Source organism: Balaenoptera musculus, chromosome 6, assembly GCF_009873245.2.
Source record: "Balaenoptera musculus isolate JJ_BM4_2016_0621 chromosome 6, mBalMus1.pri.v3, whole genome shotgun sequence".
NCBI lineage: Eukaryota > Metazoa > Chordata > Mammalia > Artiodactyla > Balaenopteridae > Balaenoptera > Balaenoptera musculus.
This window is the reverse complement of record NC_045790.1, coordinates 62,223,494-62,250,637: the sequence shown is the minus strand read 5'-3', so window position 1 is coordinate 62,250,637 and position 27,144 is coordinate 62,223,494. Positions and strand designations below refer to the sequence as shown.

Here is a 27,144-nt window from a genome sequence, read left to right as displayed (position 1 = left end):
TTATACATTGAAAACTAAAAAACACTGGTAAGAGAAACTAAAGAAGACCTAAATAAACAGAGATATGTCATGTCCATGGATCATAATACCCAATATGGTTAAGATATTAATTTTCCTGAAATCAATCTATAGAGTTAATACAATTCCAATCAAAATCCCAGGAATTTTTTGGTGGAATTTGACAAGCTAATTCTAAAATTTATATGCAAAGGACCTAATATATCCAGAACAATTTTGAAACACAAGACAAAATGAGAGGAGTCATATACTACCTAATTTTAAGACTATGAAGCGACAGTAAACAAGAACATAAGGTACTGACATAAAGATAATAATAAAAAAATTGGAATTCAAATACACCCACACAAATATCATCAATTGATTTTCAATAAAGATGCCAAGGTAATTCAATGAAAAAATTAGTCTTTTCAACAAATGGTGCTGAAAAAATTGGATACTCATATGGAAAGATATGAAACTTACTTTACACCATATGTAAAAATTAACTCAAAATGTATCAACAACCTAAAGAGAAGATTATAAACTCCTAGAAGAAAACAGACAAATTAAATGACATTAGGTTAGACAAAAATTTTAATACTCCACAAAAAGCCCAAAGAAAACAAATGATAAATTAACTTCATCGAAATAAGACCTTTGTTCTTTGAAAAGACACCCTTAAGAAAATGAATATGCAAGCACATCAGTGTGAGGGGGAAAATTTGCAAAACATATTTTTGATAAAGGGTTTGTATCCAAAATATGTAAATATCTAAAAATAACTCAATAAGGAGACAAAAAACATGATTTTTTAGAAGTAGGTAAACGGTCTGGACACTTTACAAAAGAGGATATGCAAATGACCAATAAGCATATGCAAAGATGCTCAACATCATTAGTCATTCTAGTGCAATACAAATTAAAACTACAATAAATTACTACTACATACTCACTGGAACTAGAGCTAAAATTAAAGACACCGTCAATATTATGTGTTATCAAGGATGCAGGGCAACTGGAACTCATGCATTACCAGTGGAGGTGCAAAATGGTACGTTTAGAAAATAGTTTGGTGGTTACTTACAACGTTAAAGTATTTCCTTATCAATGACTCAGCAATCTTTCTCCTACTCATTTACCCAAGTGTAATAAAAACATATGCTAATACAAATACCTGTACCAAACGTACATAATAGCTTTATTCATGATAGCCAAAAACTAGAAACACTCCAAATACCCATCAACTAGTAAACAGAATAAACAAATTGTGGCATAGCCATACAATGAACTACGTCTCAGCAATAAAAAGGAACAAACTACATGATACAAGTACAATCTAAAAAAAAAAAAAAAAACAGGTACAAAAACTACATGCTGTATGATTCCATTCTAGGAAAGACAAGACAACAATGACATTGAGCAGAGGTATGGTTGCCAGGAGCCTGAGGACGAGGTAAAAGATTGACTATAAAAGGTCATGAACAAGCTTTTTGGGGTGATGTAAAAGTTCTACATATTGATGTGATAGTGGTACATCTCCATACACATTTGTCAAAACTCATCAAATTGTACACTAAAAAACTGAGTTTGTCAAAACTCATCAAACTGTATATCAAATTGTATTGAGGTAAATTATGCCTCAATAAAACCAATTAAGATAAAAGCAATCAAATATATACTGAAGACATACAGTAACTTACCTATCCAAGAAATAAATGCAATTTGTTTCATTTGAATAAGTAAAAATGCAAATGCTAAAAAAAACCCCAAAAGGTTATCAGTGGAAAAGTCAGTCACTGTATCATCCCTATGATTTCTATGCCTTTTTTCACTTCATTTATATTTGCAAAGAAACTATATAAGTACATGAGGACCTGCTTACTAACTAAGACATCTATATATTTTTTAAAATAAATTTATTTATTTATTTTTGGCTGTGTTGGGTCTTCGTTGCTGTACATGGCTTTCTCTAGTTGTGGTGGCTTCTCTTGTTGCAGAGCATGGGCTCTAGGTGCGCGGGCTTCAGTAGTTGCGGCACGCAGGCTCAGTAGTTGTGGCTCACGGGCTCTAGAGCATGGGCTCAGTAGTTGTGGTGCACAGGCTTAGTTGCTCCACGGCATGTGGCATCTTCCCGGACCAGGGATCAAACCCGTATCCCCTGCATTGGCAGGTGGATTCTCAACCACTGCACCACCAGGGAAGCCCCAAGACATCTATATTTTAAAGGACACTTTATTAAAATAGAAGACTCTAACTAATATAATAACATGTAGGTCATTATGTGCCCCATAGGGGAACCTTCCCAAAGCCCTTACAATCTGAAGTCTTTACTCTATAAATCAGAGTATCAGTGGTCTGCCAGCATCTTAGTATCTCACTTCTAACAACCTGCCAATCCTGCCAGTCCTAAACTTTATCTCCTGGCAAATACAATACTTATTGATATATCAATTTGAATATATTACAAGTCACGTTAAAATATCCTGAAAGAGTAACTACAAAATCAAAGCTAACATTCCTGTATTGCAGGAGCTTACAGTACACTGGGAAGAGAAGGCATACATACAGGACACTTTTAGTAATAATACAAGATAATATATATGCCAAAATAGAGTGATGAGTGATAAAGACAGGAAGACTGCTAGGGTAGAAAAGAAAGCAAACATGGACTAGAATGAGGTATGAGGGACTTGATCATTCCTGAAAAATGGGTTTGAAAAAGATGAGTGAACATGAGGCTGACACAGATGTGACTATGTGAACAACATTTTCGATGGAGAAAGTAGAGACTACCTACCTGAATTGGAAGATTAGAGAGAAGTAGAAGATAAGGTTGGAAAGATAGGATTCATTTACCCAAGTAACATTTATTGAGTACCTGTTATATGTCAGGCACAGTACAGACATGGAGCTGTTTGGAAAGAAATTCCAGTCTTAGGAATTTGGTCTTTTTACTCTGTAGCAATGAAAGTAATAGAGTTGTACAGAGCTCATGGCAATTTCACATACATTATCTCAACCAATCTTCACAACAAATGATTTTATAGAATGGGGAAACAGAGGCTTAGGAAGGTATATTTTTATGCTTAAGGTACTACAGCAAGAGACAAGGAGGAAAAAAAAAAAAAAAAAACCGAGATCTTCCTACTCCTAGCCCAGTGCTCCTTTCTTGCTCTGTTCTCTATACTATTGAGCTCTTTTTCTAAGGAAAACACTAAATCATTTTTTTTAAAGCATGATGTGATAAAAGCAGTATTTTAGTCAAATACATATGCCCATGATGTATCAGTTGAATTAGAAGGCAAAGAACATGGAAGCAAGGAGATCAACTAGTACTCTACTATAATAATCCAGGAATAAGTGGGAGCAATAGGAATGAAAGTCAGTATCTATGAGACTATATAAAAAGGTTCAACAAGGTGTCTTATTTGAAAATGCCAAGAGGGGGCTTCCCTGGTGGCGCAGTGGTTGAGAATCTGCCTGCTAACGCAGGGGACACGGGTTCGAGCCCTGGTCTGGGAAGATCCCACATGCCACGGAGCAACTAGGCCCGTGAGCCACAACTACTGAGCCTGCGCGTCTGGAGCCTGTGCTCCACAACAAGAGAGGCCACAATAGTGAGAGGACCGCGCACCGCAATGAAGAGTGGCCCCCGCTTGCCACAACTAGAGAAAGCCCTAGCACAGAAACGAAGACCCAACATAGCAATCAATCAATAAATCTTTAAAAAAAAAAAAAAAGAAAGAAAGAAAATGCCAAGAGACTCAAAAATAACTAGGAGTGGGCTTCCTTGGTGGCGCAGTGGTTGAGAATCCGCCTGCCAATGCAGGGGACACGGGTTTGAGCCCTGGTCCGGGAAGATACCAAATGCCGCGGACCAACTAAGCCCGTGCACCACTACTACTGAGCCTGTGCTCTAGAGCCCGCGAGCCACAACTACTGAGCCCGTGTGCTGCAACTACTGAAGCCCACATGCCTAGAGCCCGTGCTCCGCAACAAGAGAAGCCACCACAATGAGAAGCCGGTGCACCGCAATGAAGAGTAGCCCCTGCTCGCCGCAATTACAGGATGCCTGTGCGCAATAATGAAGACCCAACACAACCAAAAATAAATAAATAAAATAAATTTATAAAAATTTAAAAAAAGAGCATATAAAGAATGTCTTTCAAAAAAAATAAATAATTAGGAGACCAGTAGAGCCACTCATAAAACTGAAATATCAATAAACAGATCTGTTTTGTTGAGGAAATCACCTACTGTGGTCAAATTATTCCCCAAACACAAAGATATTAGGTCAGACAAAATTTAAGTCTTTACTGCTAAAACCAGAATGACCCAGGGTTTACTGCAATTGGATACTTTATTTACAGATATTTGTAACTGTCTATACTTAACAGTCTAGACCCTCCACCAATCCCCAGAGGTACCTACAATCATAAAGCCCAGTAAGAGTTTACACCCACTTTCTGTAAACCTCTAAAATAGTTGGTACACCTAAAACTAAAGAACAAATGAACATGTGTTTAATTAAATCTATCACTGAGTCAAGGCTTTCTTTCAGGGGATCAGACTTATTTGCCAGTAACAAGTAAATCCCTAATCAAAGGCGTGCAACTGAGAAAGTATTTTAAAATCTATCTTACTTCTTAGATGGAAGTTATTTCTCAGGGCAGGGTTATATTCATAACTTCTCCCAAAATTCTAAAGATTTCCATTCTTTATATTAGTTTACAGACAACAATATTGGACTAGTAGCTCTTAAAATAACTATAACTCGAGATCCAACAGATAAACTAGTTTTTAAAAGGGATTAACAAAAAAGTGAGAGCTGAGCTCAAATAAAACCATATGCAACCCGAAGTGGAAAGAACAGAGGTCAATGCTACACTTTGCAATGGCCATTAGAGGCTGCCAATGTACAAAGACATGTAGGGCTCCCCTCCACCCCACAGGCATACAAGGTGTTGCCACCAAAACAAAAAGCATTTCCATGGTATTGTATGAAGCCCAGTATTCTAGGCTCCTCACAGACCATTATTCAACAGCAATCACCAACTGTCTTTTCAACCACAGCTTCTGGGCTTCTGTCGAACAAACAAAGGAACTGCAGGATATTTTGAGTACTTTTGAAAGATGATCACACTTAGCCACTCTCTGGTCAAAAGAAATCACAAAGCGTTACACAATTACCTTTCCAAAAATGATCCCTCAAGTTTTAGAAACATGTGAAAATGGATATTTTCACTGAAGAACAGCTTGATTTACAGTCTTAAAATCCTCATTTGAATAGATGTATTATTTGACTTCTTCAAATAAGGTGAATCAGTTAGAGTTGAAGGAAATTTTCAGTTACTGAATACAGTCACAATTTGATCTATAATTTGGAAGTATCAATCTTAAATTACAAATACTAATATGCTTAAAAAAAACTTCCTCACATTCGGCAGTCAGGTGAGATTCTGTCCGTCTGTGCCCCTCACCCAGAGCCAAGAACAGAGACACTCAAATATACCAAGTGGCAATCACTTCTTAAAATTCACTTCGTGAATCTGCTCTACAGTTTTAAGAATTGTGTATCTGGCCCTTTCTGAGCTCCAAAACACTGCTAATTCTTGTAGAGAGGAACTTTGCTGTCAATCACTGCTCCCTTTTGCCACGCAAATATGTGCTGCAGCTTTCACTTGTCACTCCTATTGTATGTAATGTAGGCAGCTTAGCACTAAATCAATTTAAGGAACTGCAGAAGTTAAATACATACATTATTATGATGATGACAGAAAAGGCAATGAATGTCTCGCAGCTCCATTTGCTTTTTTTGTTAAGAAAGAAAAGCTAATTATCTGCAGCTGTCAACCATGAAGACCTAGACCTATTTAAGTCAACATTAGCCTTGGACAACTGAAAACATTTCTCATATTTTTGCCCGATTGTTTTCTTTTTGCAAGAAGAAATCTCATTACAAAATATTAAACATTCTGAAGGACAATGTAAAAACAAGCTGAAAAATGTAACACTAAACATTTGTATCCCTTTTCTTAACCAATTCATTTTAATATTTCAAAAAACTGACTGCCAATTTTTTGTAATATCCGTTCTCTAATTAGCGTAGCCAAAATTTAGAAAGATATAAAGCCTCTCTACATAAACTCATATTAAAAAAATTCAACTGAAACCCCACAGATTAGTGGTTGCAATGAAATTACATTAAGATGATCAAAGGAGAAATTTTAGCCATTTATTTAATTAACAAAAGGAAAGAAAGAAAAACACGTTCCAAAGTTAAAATGCTGATAAATGACAGAAAATTCACACTGAAATCACCAGCTTCTATGTTGTATAATGTTGTCTTTATCTACCAATGTTCCATTTTTCAATCTAGTCCATTAGAATCTAGAATTGAACAGCTAATTGGTTTTGAATTTTCTTTTTCCAAATTTAAGGATCAACTTGTATATTTCCTGGATATCAAATAAGAATGAAAAGAATACTCTTAATAAGTGAAAAAAACCCCAAGCTTATTATCATCAATATATAAACTATGCAATCTCTTAACAGTATGTTCTTAAAAGTTTTCAAAGGTCATTATTCTTTTTTTTTTTTTTTTTTATAAATTTATTTATTTATTTATTTATTTTTGGCTGTGTTGGCTCTTCGTTTCTGTGCGAGGGCTTTCTCTAGCTGCGGCGAGCGGGGGCCACTCTTCATCGCGGTGCGCGGGCCTCTCACTATCGCGGCCTCTCTTGTTGCGGAGCACAGGCTCCAGACGCGCAGGCTCAGTAATTGTGGCTCACGGCCCTAGTTGCTCCGCGGCATGTGGGATCCTCCCAGACCAGGGCTCGAACCCGTGTGCCCTGCATTGGCAGGCAGATTCTCAACCACTGCGCCACCAGGGAAGGCCAAAGGTCATTATTCTTAATTATAAACATAAACATTCTCTACATTTGCTCTTACTGAGTTTTCAGTGATAAAACATTATTTTCTTGTTATTTCTTTTGAAGAGGTCTTCTCACAGGAATACACTTAATAGTATTTTAAAATTCCGTATTAAAACACTGCCCATTTAGCTGTCTAATGAATTTTTTAAACACATGTACCCCTAATATAAGCAAAACCAACACAGATAAATTGAAACTCAATCACGTAAGAAAAAATTTGACAAATGGCCTAACAGAATTATAGTTTTAAAAATAATAGCTTCATGTTTAAGTTCCTAAACCAGCCTTAAGGAGAAGTCTTTTCTAACTTCACCTAACCCACAGTTCCAAGATTCTGATTTGCTACAATTCCCCCCTTCCATCTGAAGGAATCACTATTGTATTTGTAGGAGACAAGGACGAAAAAGGTCAAGAACCGTTAACAGCATAAAAAGCAAACTCATCTCAGATCCAAGAATCACATGTGGAAATGGCTAAGGTATAGACACAGACATGGCCTGTGTGATAGGTAAAGAAATAATATAGTTAAGGAGCTACGCTACACCAAACATTAAGTAAATTTTCCACTGTTCCCAAACTAGTAATTGACAGGATCAAGATTCCATCGTAACTTTGGACAACAAAGCCCAGGTTCTTTTCATAACACAATACTACCTCCAAGCAGAATTCTTCTCTGGCTTTACATTTTTAGAAATCTGTATCTATCAAGATTGAGTGATGGTTGCCATCCTTTACAACTGATGATACTGGTGACAGTGTTATCCAAACACATATACACAGCAGAAATGACAAAAATATGATTAGGAGGCAATCCTTTGTCTTAAAATGAGGAGGATAAGATAGGTGACCTTCGAGGGTCCTTCTAGCACTAACATTCTAATATTCTTTGGATTATTTATATTGCTAAGATATTTGGGAACAGATAAGAAGCCTGTGGCTATTTCTTTTCTAACTTTCTGAAATCTGTTCAAGATAATAATTCCTGGTTGATCACTATTTTATAAAAACTTAAAAATAGCATCTACAACTAATGTAACACTCACAACTCTGTGAGATGGATTATTATTGTACACTGGTGAGAGAAATAAGGTTCAAGATTGTGGTGACTTGGCACAAATCACCAAACTACTAATAGAGCAATTCCAAATGCAGGCCTGCCCTACTCACAACTGAGGACACTTCCCATTATGTACTAGATGCCACCGTAACTTTATACATCGCCATAGCTTTGTTACATGCCCCCTCACTTGGTCCTCAGAACAACCCTGTAATGAAACAAGGCAGGTAATATTCTTCTGGCCTCATTTTACAAATGAGAAAACTGAGACTCACAGAGAATTTAAACCACTTGCTTTAGGATCCTTCAGAGTAACGGAAAAGTCTCAAACACAGGCCTCCTGACTCCACGTCCAGTGACTGTCACTGTAACTTTTACTGTCAATTACAAGTTGGCTTTAATATATCTTTGAAACATTTCTATGCCTACCCTGTGTAACCTGGTCTCTCTAAATCTGAAATCTACTAAATGTAATTGAGCTCATAAAAGCATCATGTTTATGCTTCCATATGACATAACTTATGTTTCCAATACAGAATTTATTTTCCAAAGATATCTGTCTATGACTGTCAAAAAGATTTCCACCCAGATTTTGACTGATCAAGAACAAGGTTTCTAATACTAGAAAAAAATCCTACTTGAATCCCAATGGAAAAAAAGATGCCTAATTTGGGAGTCTGTTAAATTATGAATCAGCCTTCTCCTTGCTTACATCCACTGAACAGGCCAGACAGTAGTACTGCCTTTCTGTCATTAATTCCTCAGACTCTTTCTAACCAAATGCACTGCCATTTCGGAAGGCCAGAATGATCTCATTTAGTAAAGCAGCTTCTTGCCCTTTTATTAGGCCCTAATCTAAATTACAGTATAAAGACATAAGGCTCTGTATTCGTGACTGGCTCATGAAAAAGGGCACTAGCTGGCCATGTGGCCTGATGAAGTCCTGGGACACAGAAGGGTCTTTTTTGGACTTTATCATTCCAAGAGCAGGGAATTTATTTTGAGCCAGAAAAATAAAATATAATCTTGGGCCACCTAGTTCTGTAACACTCTATATTTGTTTAGAAAGGTCACTGTTGTCAAGTTATTGAATGTTATCTCTGGAATTGACAGGAAGAGAGAAGTTTTTGAAAGCAGACCAGGAATATTAAAGCACCGGATATTAAGGTGTAAAGTAGTATTTAAAAGCTTGGGCTTTGCCACAGTTCAAATCCTAGCTCATGGCCTTGGGCAAGGCACCAGTTTTCTTAATCCATTTTACCCATCTATAAAACTTAGATAATAACATTCTAGAGGAATATTTGTAACAATAAAATGATGTAACAGTTATACATCATTAGTCTACAGTTACCATTCAAAACTTATTCGATAATTATTATCTGTTAATTTTTGTTCTCCTTTTACTTTAGTTTGGCATGAAACTAAAGTTTCCTTGCTTTTATTAAACCCTTCTCCAGACAACAAAGTGGAATTTAAATAGAGACTCACAATTTATGCTACGCACATAAAATATGTGGATTTTGAGCCTATTTTTAACAAAACTTCAGTCTGTCTTAAGCAAGTCACTTCTTTTTTTAATCAGATTTATAGCAGCAATTGTTTTGTTAGTGGAATGACTGGGTCACTGTGTCACTCAAGAATGAATGCTAAACAAATATCAAATCTGCATCTGAACTTCAGTGGGACTAGTACTGCTGTTTTACTGGACCACTGTCACAGTATCCTGATACTGTTATACGATAGTTATTTTCTTTGTATTAGGTAGTTTTCTAATCATGTTTCATAGCAGTACTATGACCCAACTATTGCAGCAACAATACGATCCAGAGGTGATACAGACAGGCTATTTACCCCCTTTCTCTTTGTGAAATCAGCAATGTGGCTAAAAATATAAAAATAATTAAAACATACAGTTAGAAAAGCCACTCAATCAAAACGCCATCCAGAATGTTGTCAAACGGCACTGTTTTCAGTTCAGCAGGCCAGATTCCAGACTGACTTACATAACCCCTTTTGTATCTCAATGGTGGGCAAATATTTCACCTGCACTTCGGCAGGAATGGCCATCGTGATGTATTGAATTGAACTATCCCCACACATGACTGCTTTCTCCCAAATCAAAGTAGGCACTAAAAACTGGAGCAAAAAAGTTACAGTCTCAGGCTAGGAAACAACATTTCTATCTGTTTTCTACTTCAAGTATTAGCTGCTATGCAGTTTCCTGCTCAGTGTCAATGAAAATAGGTACACATCTTCCATTTGAGCTGCTGGGTGGGTTCTCTGCTTTCTCCACATCAACCTAAGAGATTTATGAGTTATCAAAAACACACTTCAAACTCCAGGTTCTAAGCAAGAAGACTACTTACAGATCAACAGACAGAAGTCTAACACAGAAGTACTGAATTAAGGGCTATAAAGGTAAGGATCAGAGAAATTTGTAAGCTTACACAGAAAAATAAATATGAGAAGCTCTCTTGACCAAGCTCATTTACCCAACTGGCTAATTGAACCCACACTCTCCACTTCCTCTGCAACCATACGGACAGATGCCCGTGGTGTGCTGAAAACTCACGGCATGTGGACTACTCTCTGGTGTGCCCCTCACTTCTGCTCCCTAATGCTGAGTATATCTTCTCCTCAAATCAGTAGTATTTGCTGATTAGGGGAGTTTCATTGTTACTGTAATTAACAAATTTAATTACATATTAGATAAACAATGAAAGCAAAAACAAAAGCTAATGTATCTTTAAAAACTAAGTCAAAAGCTTTGAAAGACTTGATGAAGGCAAGTCACTACAGAACAGTGCTGTTGACATAGGCAAGGGTAAGAGAAATATAAAAACTGGTGGAAATCATAAAATATAGAATAGTGGCTGTCAAACTTTAGCATGGAGGCCTTGTGAAAACAGATTGCAGAGCCCCACCTTCTTAGCTTGATTCAGTAGGTTTGGGGTGAAACCAAAGAATTTGCATGCTAAGAAACTCCTATGTGATACTGATGCTGCTGGTCTGGGAACCACACTTTGAGAACCACTGCTTTTCAATTCTCTATAGTTTTAATCTAGAGAAACAAAATGTAAACTGGAAATGATTTGTTATAAATATAGATTTAAGAAAGACTTGTTGCTCCAGGCAGCAAACTCATACTATAAGGAAAGGCCTTGGCCCTAATCAAAAGACAGTCTGTTTATATGCTTTGAATTAAAATGTTAGTGGGATGTATGCATCATCTTTTATGATCTGTATTAACTGACTTTTTTCAATTAATGGACAAACTATGAGAACCAAACTCATCAGAAGAGATCTCCTGTCAGATACGGGTTATAAAAGTATTACCAGTCTAAAAATCCCTTCACCTTCACTATTTGTAAGAGGAAAATTCTAACGTGATAGAATTGGTTAAAAAACTTCCTAAAAACACAAGCTTACTATATCAATGAAGCATTTAAAATAAAAGTTTACGTATCACTATCTGCAATTTACATATGAGATTTCTGAGTCGGAGAGGATAAGAAACATATCTTAAGGTAGTCAACCAAGCGGCAGAGTCAAGACTTGAATACAGATCTGCCCCCAAATTCAAAGTGGCTTTTTTTCCCCCAAACTTATAACATTGAAGTATAATATTTGGAAGAGTCAAAGACAAGTTAGAAACAACGCTGAGCTCCCAATCAATCCACATGTCCACAAAATAGAAAATGCCCAAATTTATTCAGCTGTGAGGAGTAGATGGATTATGAGCATTATATCTTCTGTTTTGAATATGATCATAAGCATCATCCATAAGCTGTACTTACTATTAAATGGCTAGCTCATCAAATATAGGGCACTGGAAGAGAGCTGGTCTACCATCAGTGAAGCAAAGTTTTTGGCAACACAACCCCACTTAGGCAAGAAATCTGTGGAGAATGGATGACAGAAAGATTCACGTGAAGATGCAACAGGGTAAGTGAAATGGAGAAAACCATGTTCAGAGAGCGTCAGAGAAGCACATTAGGTATACACTGAAGAAACGCATCCGAAGATACGGCATTTATGGACTGCTTGGAAACAAGAGCAGGCAAGCCACCCAGTAACAGCAATCACCACTATGATGATGCCATTAAAGCACGCTTACCATTTTAGAAACTACAGGTAGTGACAAAAGCATTTTATCGTTGCCTTATAAGGTGGTGATGTCTAACGTAGTATCATATGAATTCCAAAAGTAAAGAGGATCATATCTGGTAAAGTATGAAGGAATTCAAATGTCCAGTTTTACACATTCAATCTAATATGTTTAAAACACTAGCCCCAATTAGTATTCTAGTATTTGAGATCAGGGAGCAGTGTGAAGATTTGTAATAATTATAGGAAATCTCCTAAAGTAGCTATTCTGTTTCTCTAGAAAGTGATTTAGGAGTAAATAAAGACCTAACATAACCTAGAAGTGGTTAGAGTGGCCACTATAAAACAAAACAAAACAAAACAAAAAACATAAAATAACAAGTGTCGGTGAGGATGCAGGGAAATTGGAACCTTTGTCCACTGCTGGTGGAAATGTAAAATGATACAGTTGTTATGAAGAGTAGTATGGAGGTTGCTCAAAAAATTAAAAATAGAATTACCAAATGATCCAGCAATCCCACTTCTGGGTATATATCCAAAAGAATTGAAAACAGGATCTTGAAGAGATATTTGTACACCCATGTTCAATATAGCATTATTCAAAATAGCCAAGAAGTGGAAGCAACCTAAATGCCCATCAATAAATAAATGGATAGGATGGATTGGGAGTTTGGGATTAGCAGATGCAAACTATTATATATAGAATGAATAAACAATAAGGTCCTACTGTATAGCACAGAGAACTATACTCAATATCTTGTAATAAACCATAATAGAAAGGAATATGAAAAAGAATATATATGTATAACTGAATCGCTTTGCTGTACAGCAGAAATTAACACATTATAAATCAACTATACTTCAATAAAAAAGAGCTGAAAAAAACTATACTTCAATAAAATAAATTTTAAATAAATAAATAAATGGATAAATGGTATACCTGGGAGGTATTGAGGGTTTGGTTCCAGACCACCTTAATAAATCGAATATTGCAACAAAGTGAGTCACATGAATTTTTGGTTTTCCAATGCATATAAAAGTTACATTTACAGTATACTACAGTCTATTAACTGTGCAATAGTATTATGTCTAAAAAAATGCATAAACCTCAATTAAAAACTTCATTGCTAAAAAATGCTAACCATCATCTGAGCCTTCAGCAAGTCATAACCTTTTGCAATAGGAAAATAAGTCACCGTAACAAATATAATAATAATGAAAAAGCTTGAAATATTGGAAGAATTACCAAAATGTGATGCAAAGACAGGAAGTGAGCAAATACTGTTGGAAAAATGGCACCGACAGACTTGTTTAATGCAGGGTTGCCACGAACCTTCAAATTTGTTAAAAAAAAAAAAAGCAATATCTGAGAAGCACAATAAAGCAAAGCACAATAAAATGAGGTATGCCTGTACAATGGAACATTAGTCAGCCTTAAAAAACAAGGCAGTCCTGTCATATTCTACAACATGGATAAACCTTGACGACATTATGCTAAGCGAAATAAGACAGTCACAAAAACACAAACACTGCATGATTCTACGTTTACGAGATATCTAAAATAGTAAAAGTCCTAGAAAGTGGAATGGTGGTTACCAGAGGCTGAGGGGAGGGGAGAAAGGAGAATTAATCTTCACAGGTATAAAGTTTCAGTTTTGCAAGCTGAAAAAGTTCTAGAGTTCTGTTGCACAACAATGGGCATATAGTTAACGTGTTGTACTGTACAGTTAAAAATGGTTAATCTGGTTAGAGAAAAAAACATAGGAATAAAAATGTCTTGAAAACTTTGGTAAGCTTATAGAAAAAGTACTAAAAAGGTTCACTGTAACTTGCTTAAGAAACAAAATAATCTTACTAGATTCAATTTTAATCATCATAATCTCTTAATAACACTAATTTCTATAAAATTCTAGGACTCTATGATTTAAATTTGTTACTTATAATGGAAAGGAGGTACACCATATCAGAATTACTTGGAGGACTTTTAAAATATTACTTATTCTCACCCAGAGAGACGCTCCCCGTTGAGTGAGCCATCATTACTGATGCAACTGTGCTACATTCTTCAACTGTGCTGGGACTGAAAACAGATTGAGAATTGCATTTTTAAATGATAGTTTAAATCAGTAATAAGAAAATTCAATTTAATCACTTTTCCTATAATAAGGAGATTACATGTATTGTTTGATATAATTAAACTTTCTTCACACTATAAAGCTAAACATGGGTTTTATTTTCTGAAGGCATATGTAAGACATTATAAGTGTGGCTGCTTGAACAATGAACAATCCTTGTTATGAGATCACATATGCATTTGGGCTGGGCACCCATGGAGAACAGAATCAACAATATATGGAAAATGCAGGCAGAAATACCTCTCAAGACTTCTGAAATATTCTGTCCAGAACATTTTTCTTTTTGACAACCCTCTCCTATGTGCATTTATCTCCAGATGCCTTTTTCCCATGATCTCCTCTCTTCTCCAAAGCATTTTTCTCATCGTTTCTTTTCCATATTTAGAGGAAGGGGAAGAACTAAATTTTCCATACCCAAACTTTCAGAAACAAAATAAAGAGAATCTCTCATTTCCATACATTACTGTTTCATTTCCAGGGAAACAAAGCTACATTTTAAGAACCCAGGGTTAATGGAATCTTTTCACATTGACCTCACTTTGGTGCATTTTTCTTATACCATATTTTAAAAATCTATTGATAAGTATCCAATCGTATCAAAAAATTAAGCCCCAAAGAGGATCCATTGACCAATTTTCTCTACTGGTAACATTCCTTAAAGATTATATAAACATATTATTTTACATGGAAATTACACATTGTAACTTCTACTCTTTAAGGGTATATTTGAGCTCTGTAATATCTTTTTTTTCTCATTTCCTGCCTTCTTTTGTGTTAAGTAGATATTTTCTAGTGTATCTTTTTCATTCCCTTGTTGTTTCTTTCACTATAATTTTTTGACTTGTTTTCTTAGTGGCTGCTCTGGAAATTACAATTAGCATTTTAATTTAAAACATTCTAGTCTAGATTTATACTAACCTAATTTCAATAATAATTTAAAACTTTCCTCCAATATGCCTCTGTTCCCTTGCCTTCTTTTTTATTATTATTGTCAAACTACATCTCTATGTGTTATAAACCCATCAACAGTTTTATTATTATTGCTTTATGCAGTTGTCTTTTAAAACATGATAAGTTACAAAGAAAAATGCATCTATATGTATTTTTATATTATGTCTTTCATAATACCTATGTAGTTAACTTTACCACTGTTCTTTATTTCATGTGGATTTAAGTTTACTGCCTAGTGTCTTCTTGTTTCAACTTGAAGGACTCCCTTTAATACTTCTTATAGGGCACATTTGCTAGTGACAGACTCTCAGTTTTTGTTTATTTGTGTCAATTTCTCCTTCATCTTTGAAGGAGATTTTAGCTAGATACATAATTCCTGGTTGACAGCTTTTTTCCTTCAACTTTGAAAATGTCTTCCAGCGTCCGTGGTTTCTGAGAAGAAGTCAGCTATTGATCTTGTTTTTCTCTGCATGTTTTCAAGAGTTCTTTGTCTTTCACTTTCGTAAATTTAACTATGATGTCTAAATTCGACTATGATTTGACTATGATGGGTTTATTCTACTTGGAGTACACTAAGTTTCTTTAATGTGTCAATTAGTATTTTTTCAGCAAGTTTGGGAAGTTTTCTGTCATTTCTTTTAACATTCTTTCTGCTTCTTTTTTTTTTTTTTTTTTTTTTGCTCTTCTTCTGGGACTCCCATTATCCCATTATGTGTGTGTTGGTACACTTGAGGTGTCCCATAGGTCTCTTGAAGCTCTGTTCATTTTCATTATCTTTCTACTCCTCACACTGGATAATCTCTATTGAGTTACATTCAAGTTGACTAATATTTTCTTCTACCAACTCATATCAGTTATTGAGCCCCTCTGGTAAATTTTTCACTTAGTTATCATACTTTTAAACTCCAAAATTTCTATATGGTTCTTTTAAAATAATTTCTATGCTTATTGATATTCTCTTTGGTAACATATCAATTTCACACTTTCCTTTAATTCTTTAGACATGGTTTCATTTAGTTCTTTAAACATATTTACAACAGCTGACTTAAAGTCTTTGTCTATTAAGTCCAAATCTAGGCCCACAGGGACACTTTCCTGTTAGCTAGTTTTTCACTTTTTTCCCATGTATGTAGCATACTTTTCTATTTCTCATAATTTTTGTGTTGAAAACTAGACATTTTGGATAGTTTCAGATATCTATTTGGATATCCGAAACTATCTATTTAACTAGATAGTTATCAAGCTATCTAGATAATGTATTTTAACAATTCTGGTAGCAGAATCTTCTACACTGACCCACTAAGATTTTTTCTCGCTAGTTCTCTTCTTTTTCTTGGTGCTGCTTATTTGTTTAGCACTTTCATGAACTAATTCTGTAGTCTCTGTATTATGTGGCCACTGAGTATTCTTCTAAGTTTTTGTTTTTAAGCCTGGCTTCCTGGATCAGTATAATTTAGTGGTCAACCAGTGATTGGTCAGAAGATTTCCTTAAATGCCTTGCCTGTATATCTTCCACCCTTTGCCAAAGCCAAAGGAACCTTCATGAGAAGCCACACCTTCAAACTTCTGGTAGCTTGTAAGACAGCCCTAGCTTTCACTTCCTTCTTGCACAGAGCCTCAAGGTCAGCCAGAGGTGGATCCTCTCCTTTCCCAGGTCTTTCCTGGGCATATGCACAGCCTTGCACATCTGCAATCTTTTAGATATCTACAAATATGTTGGAGCTTTTCAAAGTTCCCTATGGTTGGCTAATCCTCCAGGATTTCCTTCTACATTCCTGGCCAGGCTCTTGTTTGCCCCACCTGAAATCACAGCCTTAAACAGTGGAGATGTTGCCAACAGTTGCTATTGTTTCAGTAAAGCCCAGGGGGTAGGCATTTTCTTCCCCCAGCTGAGCTGAGCTCTAAGTCAAATCAATAGCCAATCACTCTCTGAGAACTGAGTTTTCCCAGGGAGATACAAGTTCAGACAAAATATTAACTGTGATCTAGGGATGGTGCTTTTCATGGATCTCCAAAAGTGGTCAGATCTCTCCACTGTCTGCAATGCTGCCAGTTTCTGCTATACCACAAGCTGGGGAAGGAGGGAGAATGGGAGTGGGCACAAGTTAGATGCCACTGTCATCTCAAGGTTCAGTAGTCTTCTCTTGGATAGACAATTTTCAGTTCATTCTCTGGCTTTGATCAATTGCCAGAATTCTGAAATGGTTGATTTTAGTTGTTTTGCGTTTTTGTTGTGTTAGAGGGAGAGGGAGTACACTGAGGCCCTCACTCCAGCGATTTGGAAGCCAATCAAGCTTTGTAATATTTTAAATCTATCTTCATGTATTTTTTTTAAAACAAAAAAGCATTTTTAACAACAACAAAATTGTTTTTAAAAAATTATTCTTATAAGCGTTTAGTTCACTGGTTCTCATCTCTGGCAGAAACTTACAAAACATTTTGCAATTTTTTTATTTTTATAATTTTATAATTTTAATTATATGGGAAAATAAAATATGCAGTATTTATAGTTAAATAGGAAGAAATTGGCCTACGAGAGGCAAAAGATAAACTGCACGAGTAATGTTTCACTGCAGCATATCTTTCCTGTTAAGTAATATGTAAATGATCAGAAACTGAGGTGAGTCCATGTCTTAGTTTTACTCTCAGCCCCAAAAGGCCTCCCAAGTCTTTGTGGACAACAGAAACAAGTTCAAGAGAGGAAGAAAGACTACGCCATCTTTTCTTAGCTGGCTAACCTAGGCCAAATCCAATTCAACTCTGACAGGGATAAAGAGAGTCACAAAAGACTGGGAGCAGGAAATTCAACAGAGAAGAAGAATCAGAGACCTGAAAATAGGAAGCAGCCCAATCTCCTGAGATTTCTCTGAAGAGACTCAGCACAGAGAGACTGGGTTTACCTCAGGTTTACCCAAGTATCAGCCAAACCTGTGTACTTAAAGGTTCAGTAAGATGAGCTTCTGGAAAGGAAAAATTATTCATTACTATTCTCTCTCTTCAACACTGCCTGACATTAGCAAACCAGAAAAAGACCAAAACTGTCAAAATAGGCCAAGAAAGGGAAACACCGTTTAGCAAGACTTTTATTTTCAAGTACATTGTCATGCTTCTCTGGCTTTTCTATTACTGTGTAACAAACCACTACAAAACTTATTGCTCAAAAAAACAAAAACAAAAACAAAAACTATGTTTTTTGCTCATAATTCTGCAACCTGGGCTGGCTCAGCTAGTTCTTCTGCTCGTCTTGCTGGTGGTCACTCACACAATTGCTTTCAGCTGGCAGGTAGGAACTGGGCTCAGCTAGAATACTAGGATTAGGGTGACAGGGCTTCTGTCTCCATGTTACCTCAGAGCCTCTCTCTCTCTCCCCCCCCCTCCCCCTCTCTCTCCCTCTCTTCCTGTCTCCCTCTCCCTGTCTCCATGTGGCCTCATTTCCACATGGTCTCTCTAGGAAGGTAGCCAGATTTCTGACATAATGGTTCAGGTCTCCCAGAAACATAAAAGCAAAAGCTACCTGGCTTTCTTAAGGCTTATGCCCAGACTTCAGACACCTCTAATTCTGTTGCATTCTGTCTGTTAAAATAAGCTACAGGCCCAGTCCACATTGAAAGGAAAGAGACTTCACAAGCGTGTGAATACCCAGAGATGTGGTTCATTGTAACCACCATCAACATAATAGACTACTAAAACATTAAAGCCAATGTTCAGATGACTGGAATGGGAGCAAACACAAGAAACTATAAAATGGCTAAAGTTAAATGAAGACTCGTCAATTATAGTCAGATTCTATTCTCTGTTCTTTCCCATACTGAAGGTCAATCTAGGTTCAGTGAGAATCTTAACTATAGGTGGAAGGAAATGAACCTGATTAACCACTTATAAGCCATATGACCTTGGACAAGTCTGTCATTCTCTACAAGCCTCAGCTCCTCAATTGCAAAATGGAAAATTATACAGGCCCTGCTTTTCTTACTGGAAGACTGTAGAGAGCAAATAAAACAAGAAATGAGAAAGAGCTCTGAAAACGAAACTGCTATACAAATATAAGGAAGTAATATTTATCTGACAGGATCCTCAGTATAGTCAGTCTAGCTAGGCTCCATTCTCTCTATTAATAAAATTATAATAATCATAGTTAATTACCTCATATGCTAAATTACTACCACAGCAACGGTATTATATATAGTAATGGGCTAAAATTATGTATTGTTACTATAAAGAATAAAAACAATAATACTAATGATTTATTGTTGTCTAATTATATGTCAGGTGCTGCTAAATACTTCAACTAAACTATAACTAACCCTTACAATAACTCAACAAAGTAGTTATTATCCCTCTTTTACAAATAAATAAACTGAGTCAAGAAACTGACTACTTAGAGTAACTTGCCAACAGTCACACAGCTAATAAGTGGAAAATCCATTTTGAATGTTTAATGTATAATAGGTGCTTGATAAGTATTTCTCATCTAAATTAAAGAAAAATAAACAAAGCCAGGACTATCTGGCTTTAAAGTAACTACAACTAACTACATCAAAATATCTCTCTCACAATTCTTTTTTTATATGCAGCTGAAACTGGAATTACAGCAAACATATCTAATTAACATGAGCAATTCATCACCTTCCTCATCTGCAAAATGGTTTCCAATCAGAAAAGTACCTTCATTTTTTAAAATATCTAATCTTTAATCCATCTACTGAATCATGAGTTATAATGGTCTAATTATAATGTAAGAATACCAATTGAAAAAAAAAGGTATACATTTACATAGTAAAATATTTCTAAAACAAAACCAAAAAGAGAAAAATAGCAAATATCTTTAAATGGCAAAATACGTAGAGTACGAATCACAAATAAAAGTTCACATCCTTATATTATGAAGAAATCTCGAAATATAAAAGAAGGAAGGAGGAGGAAGAGAAGACACTACCCAATAGGAAAGTGTGCTAACGATATAAGTGGACAATCAGCAAAAGAAATACAAATGGCTAATATACTTTAAAAAAATATGCCATTAGTTATCAAAGAAAAGCAAATATGAGTGAGATTTTTTTCAACTATCAGACTGGCAAAAATACAAAAAAAAATTACAAAGACTGATCACACCTAGTATCAGAGAGCATGCAAAGAAACAAAACATTAAAGTGTTAGTGTTGGAAGTATGAAATGGTATGACCTGTCTAGACAGCAATTTGGTGTTTGATAAAAACACTGAACATGTACCCAGCCTTCTACCCAGCAATTCTATTCCTAAAAACTCATATGAAGAAAATAATTGGATGATGCACAAGGTGTACATACAATAATTAATCATAAACCCAAAATACAGGATACCACCTAAATGTCTAGCTAGAGAGCTGCTTAAGTAGATATGCCAATAAGAATGCATAAAATGTTATTTACTATCATGAAAAGATATGAGTGTCAAACTTAAAAAACAAATTGGATGACCCAACTTTTAAGAGAAAGTGCATGTATTTTTGTGTTTGTAAGGGAGAGGGAGCGTGCACATATGTGGAGAGAAGCACACCCAAGAATGCCAGAGTGAGCACATACATACTCACTGACAGAAATTCTCAGAAGATGATAATAATAATCTTGTGAGCAGATGTGTAGTAAGCTTTGAGCAGAATGATATTTTTTTTACTCCCTTCTTTGTACCTTTCTGGATTTTCTGAATGTTTTATAGCATATAAATAATTTTTGTAATCATAATACAATAAAATTATTGTCATTTAAATGTCAACTGTCATAAGCCTGAGGCTCTGTAAACTTCCAAATGTTATTACTTTTAATATAAAATACTGATTAAAAGGCAGTTAATATGGACACTGAATGAAAATTTATTTTTATTCCTCTTTCAAATGACAAATTCAAGTCATAAATCCTTCATAGTTGTTTCTATTTACAAATTATTTAAATTTGTAATTTTGTTAAAAATTTCTCTTAAAAAAATACAAGCAAAGCAGAAATGTTTGTGCTACAAAATATACTTAGCATAAATGTGCTGTATGTCTTTAAGAAATAATTTGCATATATAAAGTCCTAGAGACTTAGATTCTATAGCTTAAAAAAATATAGCATCATCTTGGTATGTTAACTTGGGAGTTTATTAACTTACGCTCGTTATTTACAGTATAAGGAGAATTCTCAATTAGCCACTGGTAAGATTATCCACAACTAATCTTGCTTTTCAGTTTAGCCATTGTACCCGGAGTGTAATCAGTTTAGTTATTTGCTTTGTAGCTCTCTCAGCTCTATTTATTTGCATGAAGCCAGTATTCTAGAAAAAGAAATGCTTAAAATCAATTATTCAACTTGGATAGTGCATGGACAAGTGGGCAGCTACTATCCTCAAGGCTGAGTATGAATAACATCAAGATAAACCACTACACCATCCCACCATCCCTTACCTGATGACTTTGGAAACCTTTGGGGTCATTCTGGTGTCACAGTGGTTGGGGAGGGGAAGTGGTTCTAATGCCATTTTGGTCCACAGTCGCTAAAACATGCTACAACATAGGATAACCCACCAAGAACTGTCCCATCCACAATGACAAGTGTCCCCTGCTGAGAAAGGGACCATGATTTTCTTGTTCAACGTTGTATTTCTAGCCTACAACATAGAGGCATTAATAATTTGTTGAAAAAAGTCAAAACAACAATTTCTAGCGCTTAGTGAGATATAGATAATATAAAATAATGAGGATGGACAATGGAGAAACTAGACAGTTTTCTACCTCAATCTGAGACAAGCCTTTGTGGCTGGGCTCCAATATACCTAGGGGAAATCTATGATCAGACATATCTATACCCAAATATGTAGAAAAGCTTAATAGTCCATACTCACATACAAATTATAAGGAGATTATCTTCCATTACAGATATTTAGGTATATGCCTCCTTATATTAGTAAAGATTAGTAATTATGTCAACTCAAGACATGCATACTGGTGCCAACTAAGCTCAATCTTGCCTTGGCAACTGGGTGGCCAAACAGCCTTGTAGTTTAAGAGTATGGGCTCTGGTATAAGACTGCTGGGTTTAAATTTGGCTTTACTATGCATTACCTGAATAATTTACTTAACATCTTAATATACCATTCAAACCTTGGTAATTTACTTTCTTCTAGCATAGTCTTCTCATCTATAAAATGGAATAATGAAACAGATTCACAACCCCCTACTGGAAGCCACTGGCTCAGATATGTCACATGACTCAGAATTTTTTTAATTTTAGAAAGCAATACCATACACAACACTGCAGATGGATCTGGGGCAGCAACCCATAATCATTCACATTAACACTTCTGCAGCTAAATGAATGAATGTTCAAAGAGTGGGGTAAAGAAAGACCCTTAAGTACCTCACCTCATTTTGTTCAGGTTTTGCAGCTAAATTAGTTTTACCACAAACTTAGGGAAACTGGCTATTTGCAGAGCCTTTAGAAATTCAGAAGTGAAGATAATGTAGGATAGCTGGGGAGTAGGGGGTGGAGCAGGAAGGATAGGGGTGAATAGTAGTCAGAAGGGAACCTAAGACAATTATGCTAATTAAAACAGAGAGTTGACTGACCATAAATTCCAAGAAACTAATGCATCTGTCACACTGAACTTTTAAGTAAACATTTACTTCCTTTCGATAAAAGTGAGTTTTCCAGAAGTTAAAATCTGAAGACATTTAATATTTTCTGCTTCACCTGTGGTTTCCTACTTACAACTCCATATGGCTTTCTTCCTAAGAGTGAGTCTGATATTGAAGCTTTTGCTCAAGGTAGGACCAAAACCGCCGCAGGACAAAGCGAAATTTGAGAAGTTAAATAGTAAATGCAAGAAGTATGTTGAATCTTTATCCCAAATGACTGAAGTTCAATTTGCCCCTTAATCCCCTCCCTGTTCTATTGGTTTTCCTGATCCAAACTCCTAAACAAACATTAAGACTTATGGGGGAATGAAGGGAACTACAGGCATACCTTGTTTTATTGTGCTTTGCTTTACTGCATGTGGAGATACTGCGTTTTTTACAAATTGAAGGTTTGCGGCAACCCTGCGTCAAGCAAGTCTGTTGGCGCTGTTTTTCCAACAGCACGTGCTCACTTTGTGTCTCTGTGTCACATTTTGGTAATTCTTACAATATTTCAAACTTTTTTATTATTATATTTGTTATGGTGATCTGCAATCAGTGATCTTTGATGTTACTGCTGTAATTGTTTGGGGCACCATGAACCACACCCATACAAGATGGTGAACTTAACTGACAAATTTTGTGTGTGTTCTGCCTGCTCCAGCAGCCAGCCATTCCGCCATCTCTTTCTCTCCCTCTCCTCGAGCCTCCCTATTTCTTGAGACACAACAATACTGAAATTAGTCCAGTTAAACCCTACAATGGCCTCTAAGTATTCATGTGAAAGGAAGAGTCACACATCTCTCGCTTTAAATCAAAAGCTAGCAGGACTTCCCTGGAGGACCAGTGGTTGAGACTTAGCCTTCCAATGTAAGGGGTGTGGGTTCGATCCCTGGTCGGGGAGCTAAGATCCCACATGCCGCGAGGCCAAAAAACCAAAACATAAAACAGAAGCAATATTGTAACAAATTCAATAAAGACTTAAAAAAAATGGTCCTCATCAAAAAAAATGTCATTAAAAAGATAAATAAATCAAAAGCTAGAAATGGTTAAGCTTAGTGAGGAAGGAATGCCAAAAGCCAAGACAGGCCGAAAACTAGGCCTCTTGCACCAAACAAGTAGCCAAGTGGTAAATACAAAGGAAAAGTTCTTGAAGGAAATTAAATGTGAACACACAAATTAAAAGGGAACACACAAATTAAAAGTGAAACAGCCTTCATGCTAATATGGAAAAAGTTTTACTGGTCTGGAGAGAAAATCAAACCAGCTACAACATTCCTTTAAGCCAAAGTCTAATCCAGAATAAGGCCCTAACTCTCTTCAATTCTATGAAAGTTGAGAGGTGAAGAAGCGGCAGAAGAGAAGTTTGAAGCTAGCAGAGGTTGGTTCCTGAGGCCTAAGGAAAGAAGCCACCTCAGTAACATAAAAGCGCAAGGTGAACAAAGCAGCAAGTGCTGATGCGGAAGCTGCATTAGGTTATCCAGAAGATCTAGCTAATTCAAGAGGGTGGCTACACTAAACAAAAAATTTTCAATGTAGACAAAACAGCCTTATAATGAAAGATGATGCCATCTAGGACTTTCATAGCTAGAGAAGAGAAGTCAATGCCTGACTTCAAAGCTTCAAAGGACAGGCTGACTCTCTTGTTAGGGGCTAATGCAGCTGGTGACTTTGTTGAAGCCAATGCTCATTTACCATTCTGAAAATCCTAGCCCTTAAGAATTATGCTAAATCTCCTCTGCCTGTGCTCTATAAATGGAACAAAGCCTGGATGACAGCACATCTGTTTACAACATGGTTTACTGAATATTTTAAGCCCACTGTGGCGGCCTACTGCTCAGAAAAAAGATTCTTTTCAAAATATGACTGCTCATTGATAATGCACCTGCTCACCCAAGACCTCTGATGGAGATATACAACAAGATTAAGGATGTTTCCATGCCTCCTAATACAACATCCATTGTGCAGCCTATGAATCAAAGAGTAATTTCAACGTTCAAGTTTTATTATTTAAGAAATGTATTTCATAAGGCTATAGCTGCCATAGATAGTGATTCCTCTGATGGATCTGGTCCAAGTCAACTGAAAACCTTCTGGAAAGGACTAACCATCCTAGATGCCATTAAGAACATTCATGATTCATGGGAAGAGGTCAAAATATCAACACTGACAGGAATTTAGAAGAAGTTGATCCCAACCCTCATGGATGACTTTGAGGGGTTCAAGATTTCAGTAGAGGAATTAAATGCAGATGTGGCAGAAATAGCAAGAGAACTAGAAGTGATGCCTGAAGATGTGGCTGAATTGCTGCAATCTCATGATAAAACTTGAACAGAGGAGGAGTTGCTTCTTACGGATGAGCAGAGAAAGTAGTTTCTTGAGATGGAATCTACTCCTGGTGAAGACACTATGAAAATAGTTGAAATGACAACTAAGGATTCAGAACAGTATATAAACTTAGTTGATAAAGTAATGGCAGGTTTTGAAAGGACTGACTCCAATTTTGAAAGAAGTTCTACTGTGGGTAAAATGCTACCAAACAGCCTTGTATGCTACAGAGAAATCCTTTTTGAAAGGAAGAGGCAATCAATGGTGGTAAACTTCACTGTTGTCTTATTTTAAGAAATGGCCACAGCCACCGCAACCTTTAGCAACAACCATCCTGACCAGTAGCAACAATCAACATCAAGGCAAGACCTTCTATGCTCTACCAGCAAAAAGATTATGACTCACTGAAGGCTCAGATAATGGTTAGCATTTTTTAGCAATGAAATATTTTTTTAATAATAATAATATGGGATATATATTACCTCTCAGATTAAGGACACTTTAGTTCTTTCTATAATCCCAAATTTGAAATGTACTTGCAATTTTTATCTTAATTTATCTCTGAAAAATAATATAAGGATCTCCATAAACTACATATATCATATTTAGTTATAAGAGAAGTATATACATATTGCATACATTTCCAAGCAATTAGCAGCTTAATTAGCTAATTAATTAGCTAATTAATTAGCTAATTTCCAGCAATTAGCAATTAACAGCTTCAGCTAAAAGAACCTTCAGCTTGGTAGAGACTTCAAGGATAAAACATATATTTAGTTGAATAGATAACTATTCCAGTCTTAAAGATCTTTATAGAGTATGACATCCCAAATATCCCTCTATTGCCACTCACTTTAAGGGAATATCTGCTTTATGACAAATTAAAATCGTCCTTCCTATAATTCAAGCTCATTCTACTTATGTCTGTCTTTCAAGGAGATAACTTAAGGATCTAACATACCTGTCATTTTGTTGCTTTATTGATTTTTAGCTGAAATTCTGTAATAAAAAATAAAGAGAAATACAAGTAAATTTGAAAACAGATTCCCCCACGCTTCTTGAATCCTTCCTCACTCCTGCCAATATCCATTTTTGCTGCCCTTTTCAGTGCCTCTCTAATTGTTCCATGTTCAGAATGAACTGTGGAGAAAACAGTCAAACATTACCAGTTTAGAGTGTTTAGTTTAGCACTCTAAACTAAGAGCTCAATGGCTAAGTTTAAGAAAAGTAATACTCCAGAAAAAAAGAATGAAGTTTTGCCATTTGCAACAGCAGGGGTGGACTTGGAGGGCATTATGCTAAGTGAAGTCAGTCAGACAGAGAAAGACAAATACTGTATGATGTCACTCTATGTGGAATCTAAAATATACAACTAGTGAATATAACAAAAAGGAAACAGACTCACAGATACAGAGAACAAACTAGTGGTTACCAGTGGGGAGAGGGAAGGGGAGGGACAAAATGGGGTAAGGGTGTTAAAAGGTACAAACTATTATGTATGAAATAAATAAGCTACAAGGATATATTGTACAACATAGGGCATACAGCCAATATTTTATAATAACTATAAATGGAGTATAACCTTTAAAAATTGTGAATCATAATGTTGTACACCTGTTACTTATATAATATTATACATCAACTATATCTCAATAAAAATTTTTTTAAATAAAAAGTACAAAACTGTTGATACATTAAATGTGTACAATGCTATGATATGAGTCTAACAATTATTCTTTTTTTTTAGCATCTTTATTGGAGTATAATTGCTTTACAATGGTGTGTTAGTTTCTGCTTTATAACAAAGTGAATCAGCTATACATATACATATATCCCCATATCCTCTCCCTCTTGTGTCTCCCTCCCACCCTCCCTATCCCACCCCTCTAGGTGGTCACAAAGCACCGAGCTGATCTCCCTGTGCTATGCAGCTGCTTCCCACTAGCTATTTTACTTTTGGTAGTGTATATATGTCCATGACACGCTCTCATTTCGTCCCAGCT

The 27,144-nt window shown here is 35.9% G+C and overlaps 1 protein-coding gene across 6 annotated transcripts in view; it reads right to left on the bottom strand.

Annotated features, from left to right (window-relative positions):
* RFX3 (regulatory factor X3) overlaps window positions 1-27,144 on the bottom strand; it is a 293,286-nt gene that overhangs the window by 222,380 nt on the left and 43,762 nt on the right. The window contains exon 2 of one of the 6 annotated variants that reach the window (XM_036854085.1): window positions 14,106-14,179. The exons of 3 other annotated variants lie outside the window; for them this stretch is intronic. In XM_036854085.1, the coding sequence (XP_036709980.1) occupies window positions 14,106-14,139 (34 nt within the window). In that variant the 5' untranslated portion in view covers window positions 14,140-14,179. Of the gene's footprint in view, window positions 1-11,789; window positions 11,867-14,105; window positions 14,180-26,102; window positions 26,141-27,144 lie in introns of those variants that run through there. 2 more of the 6 variants (XM_036854087.1, XM_036854089.1) reach the window with 2 other exon arrangements.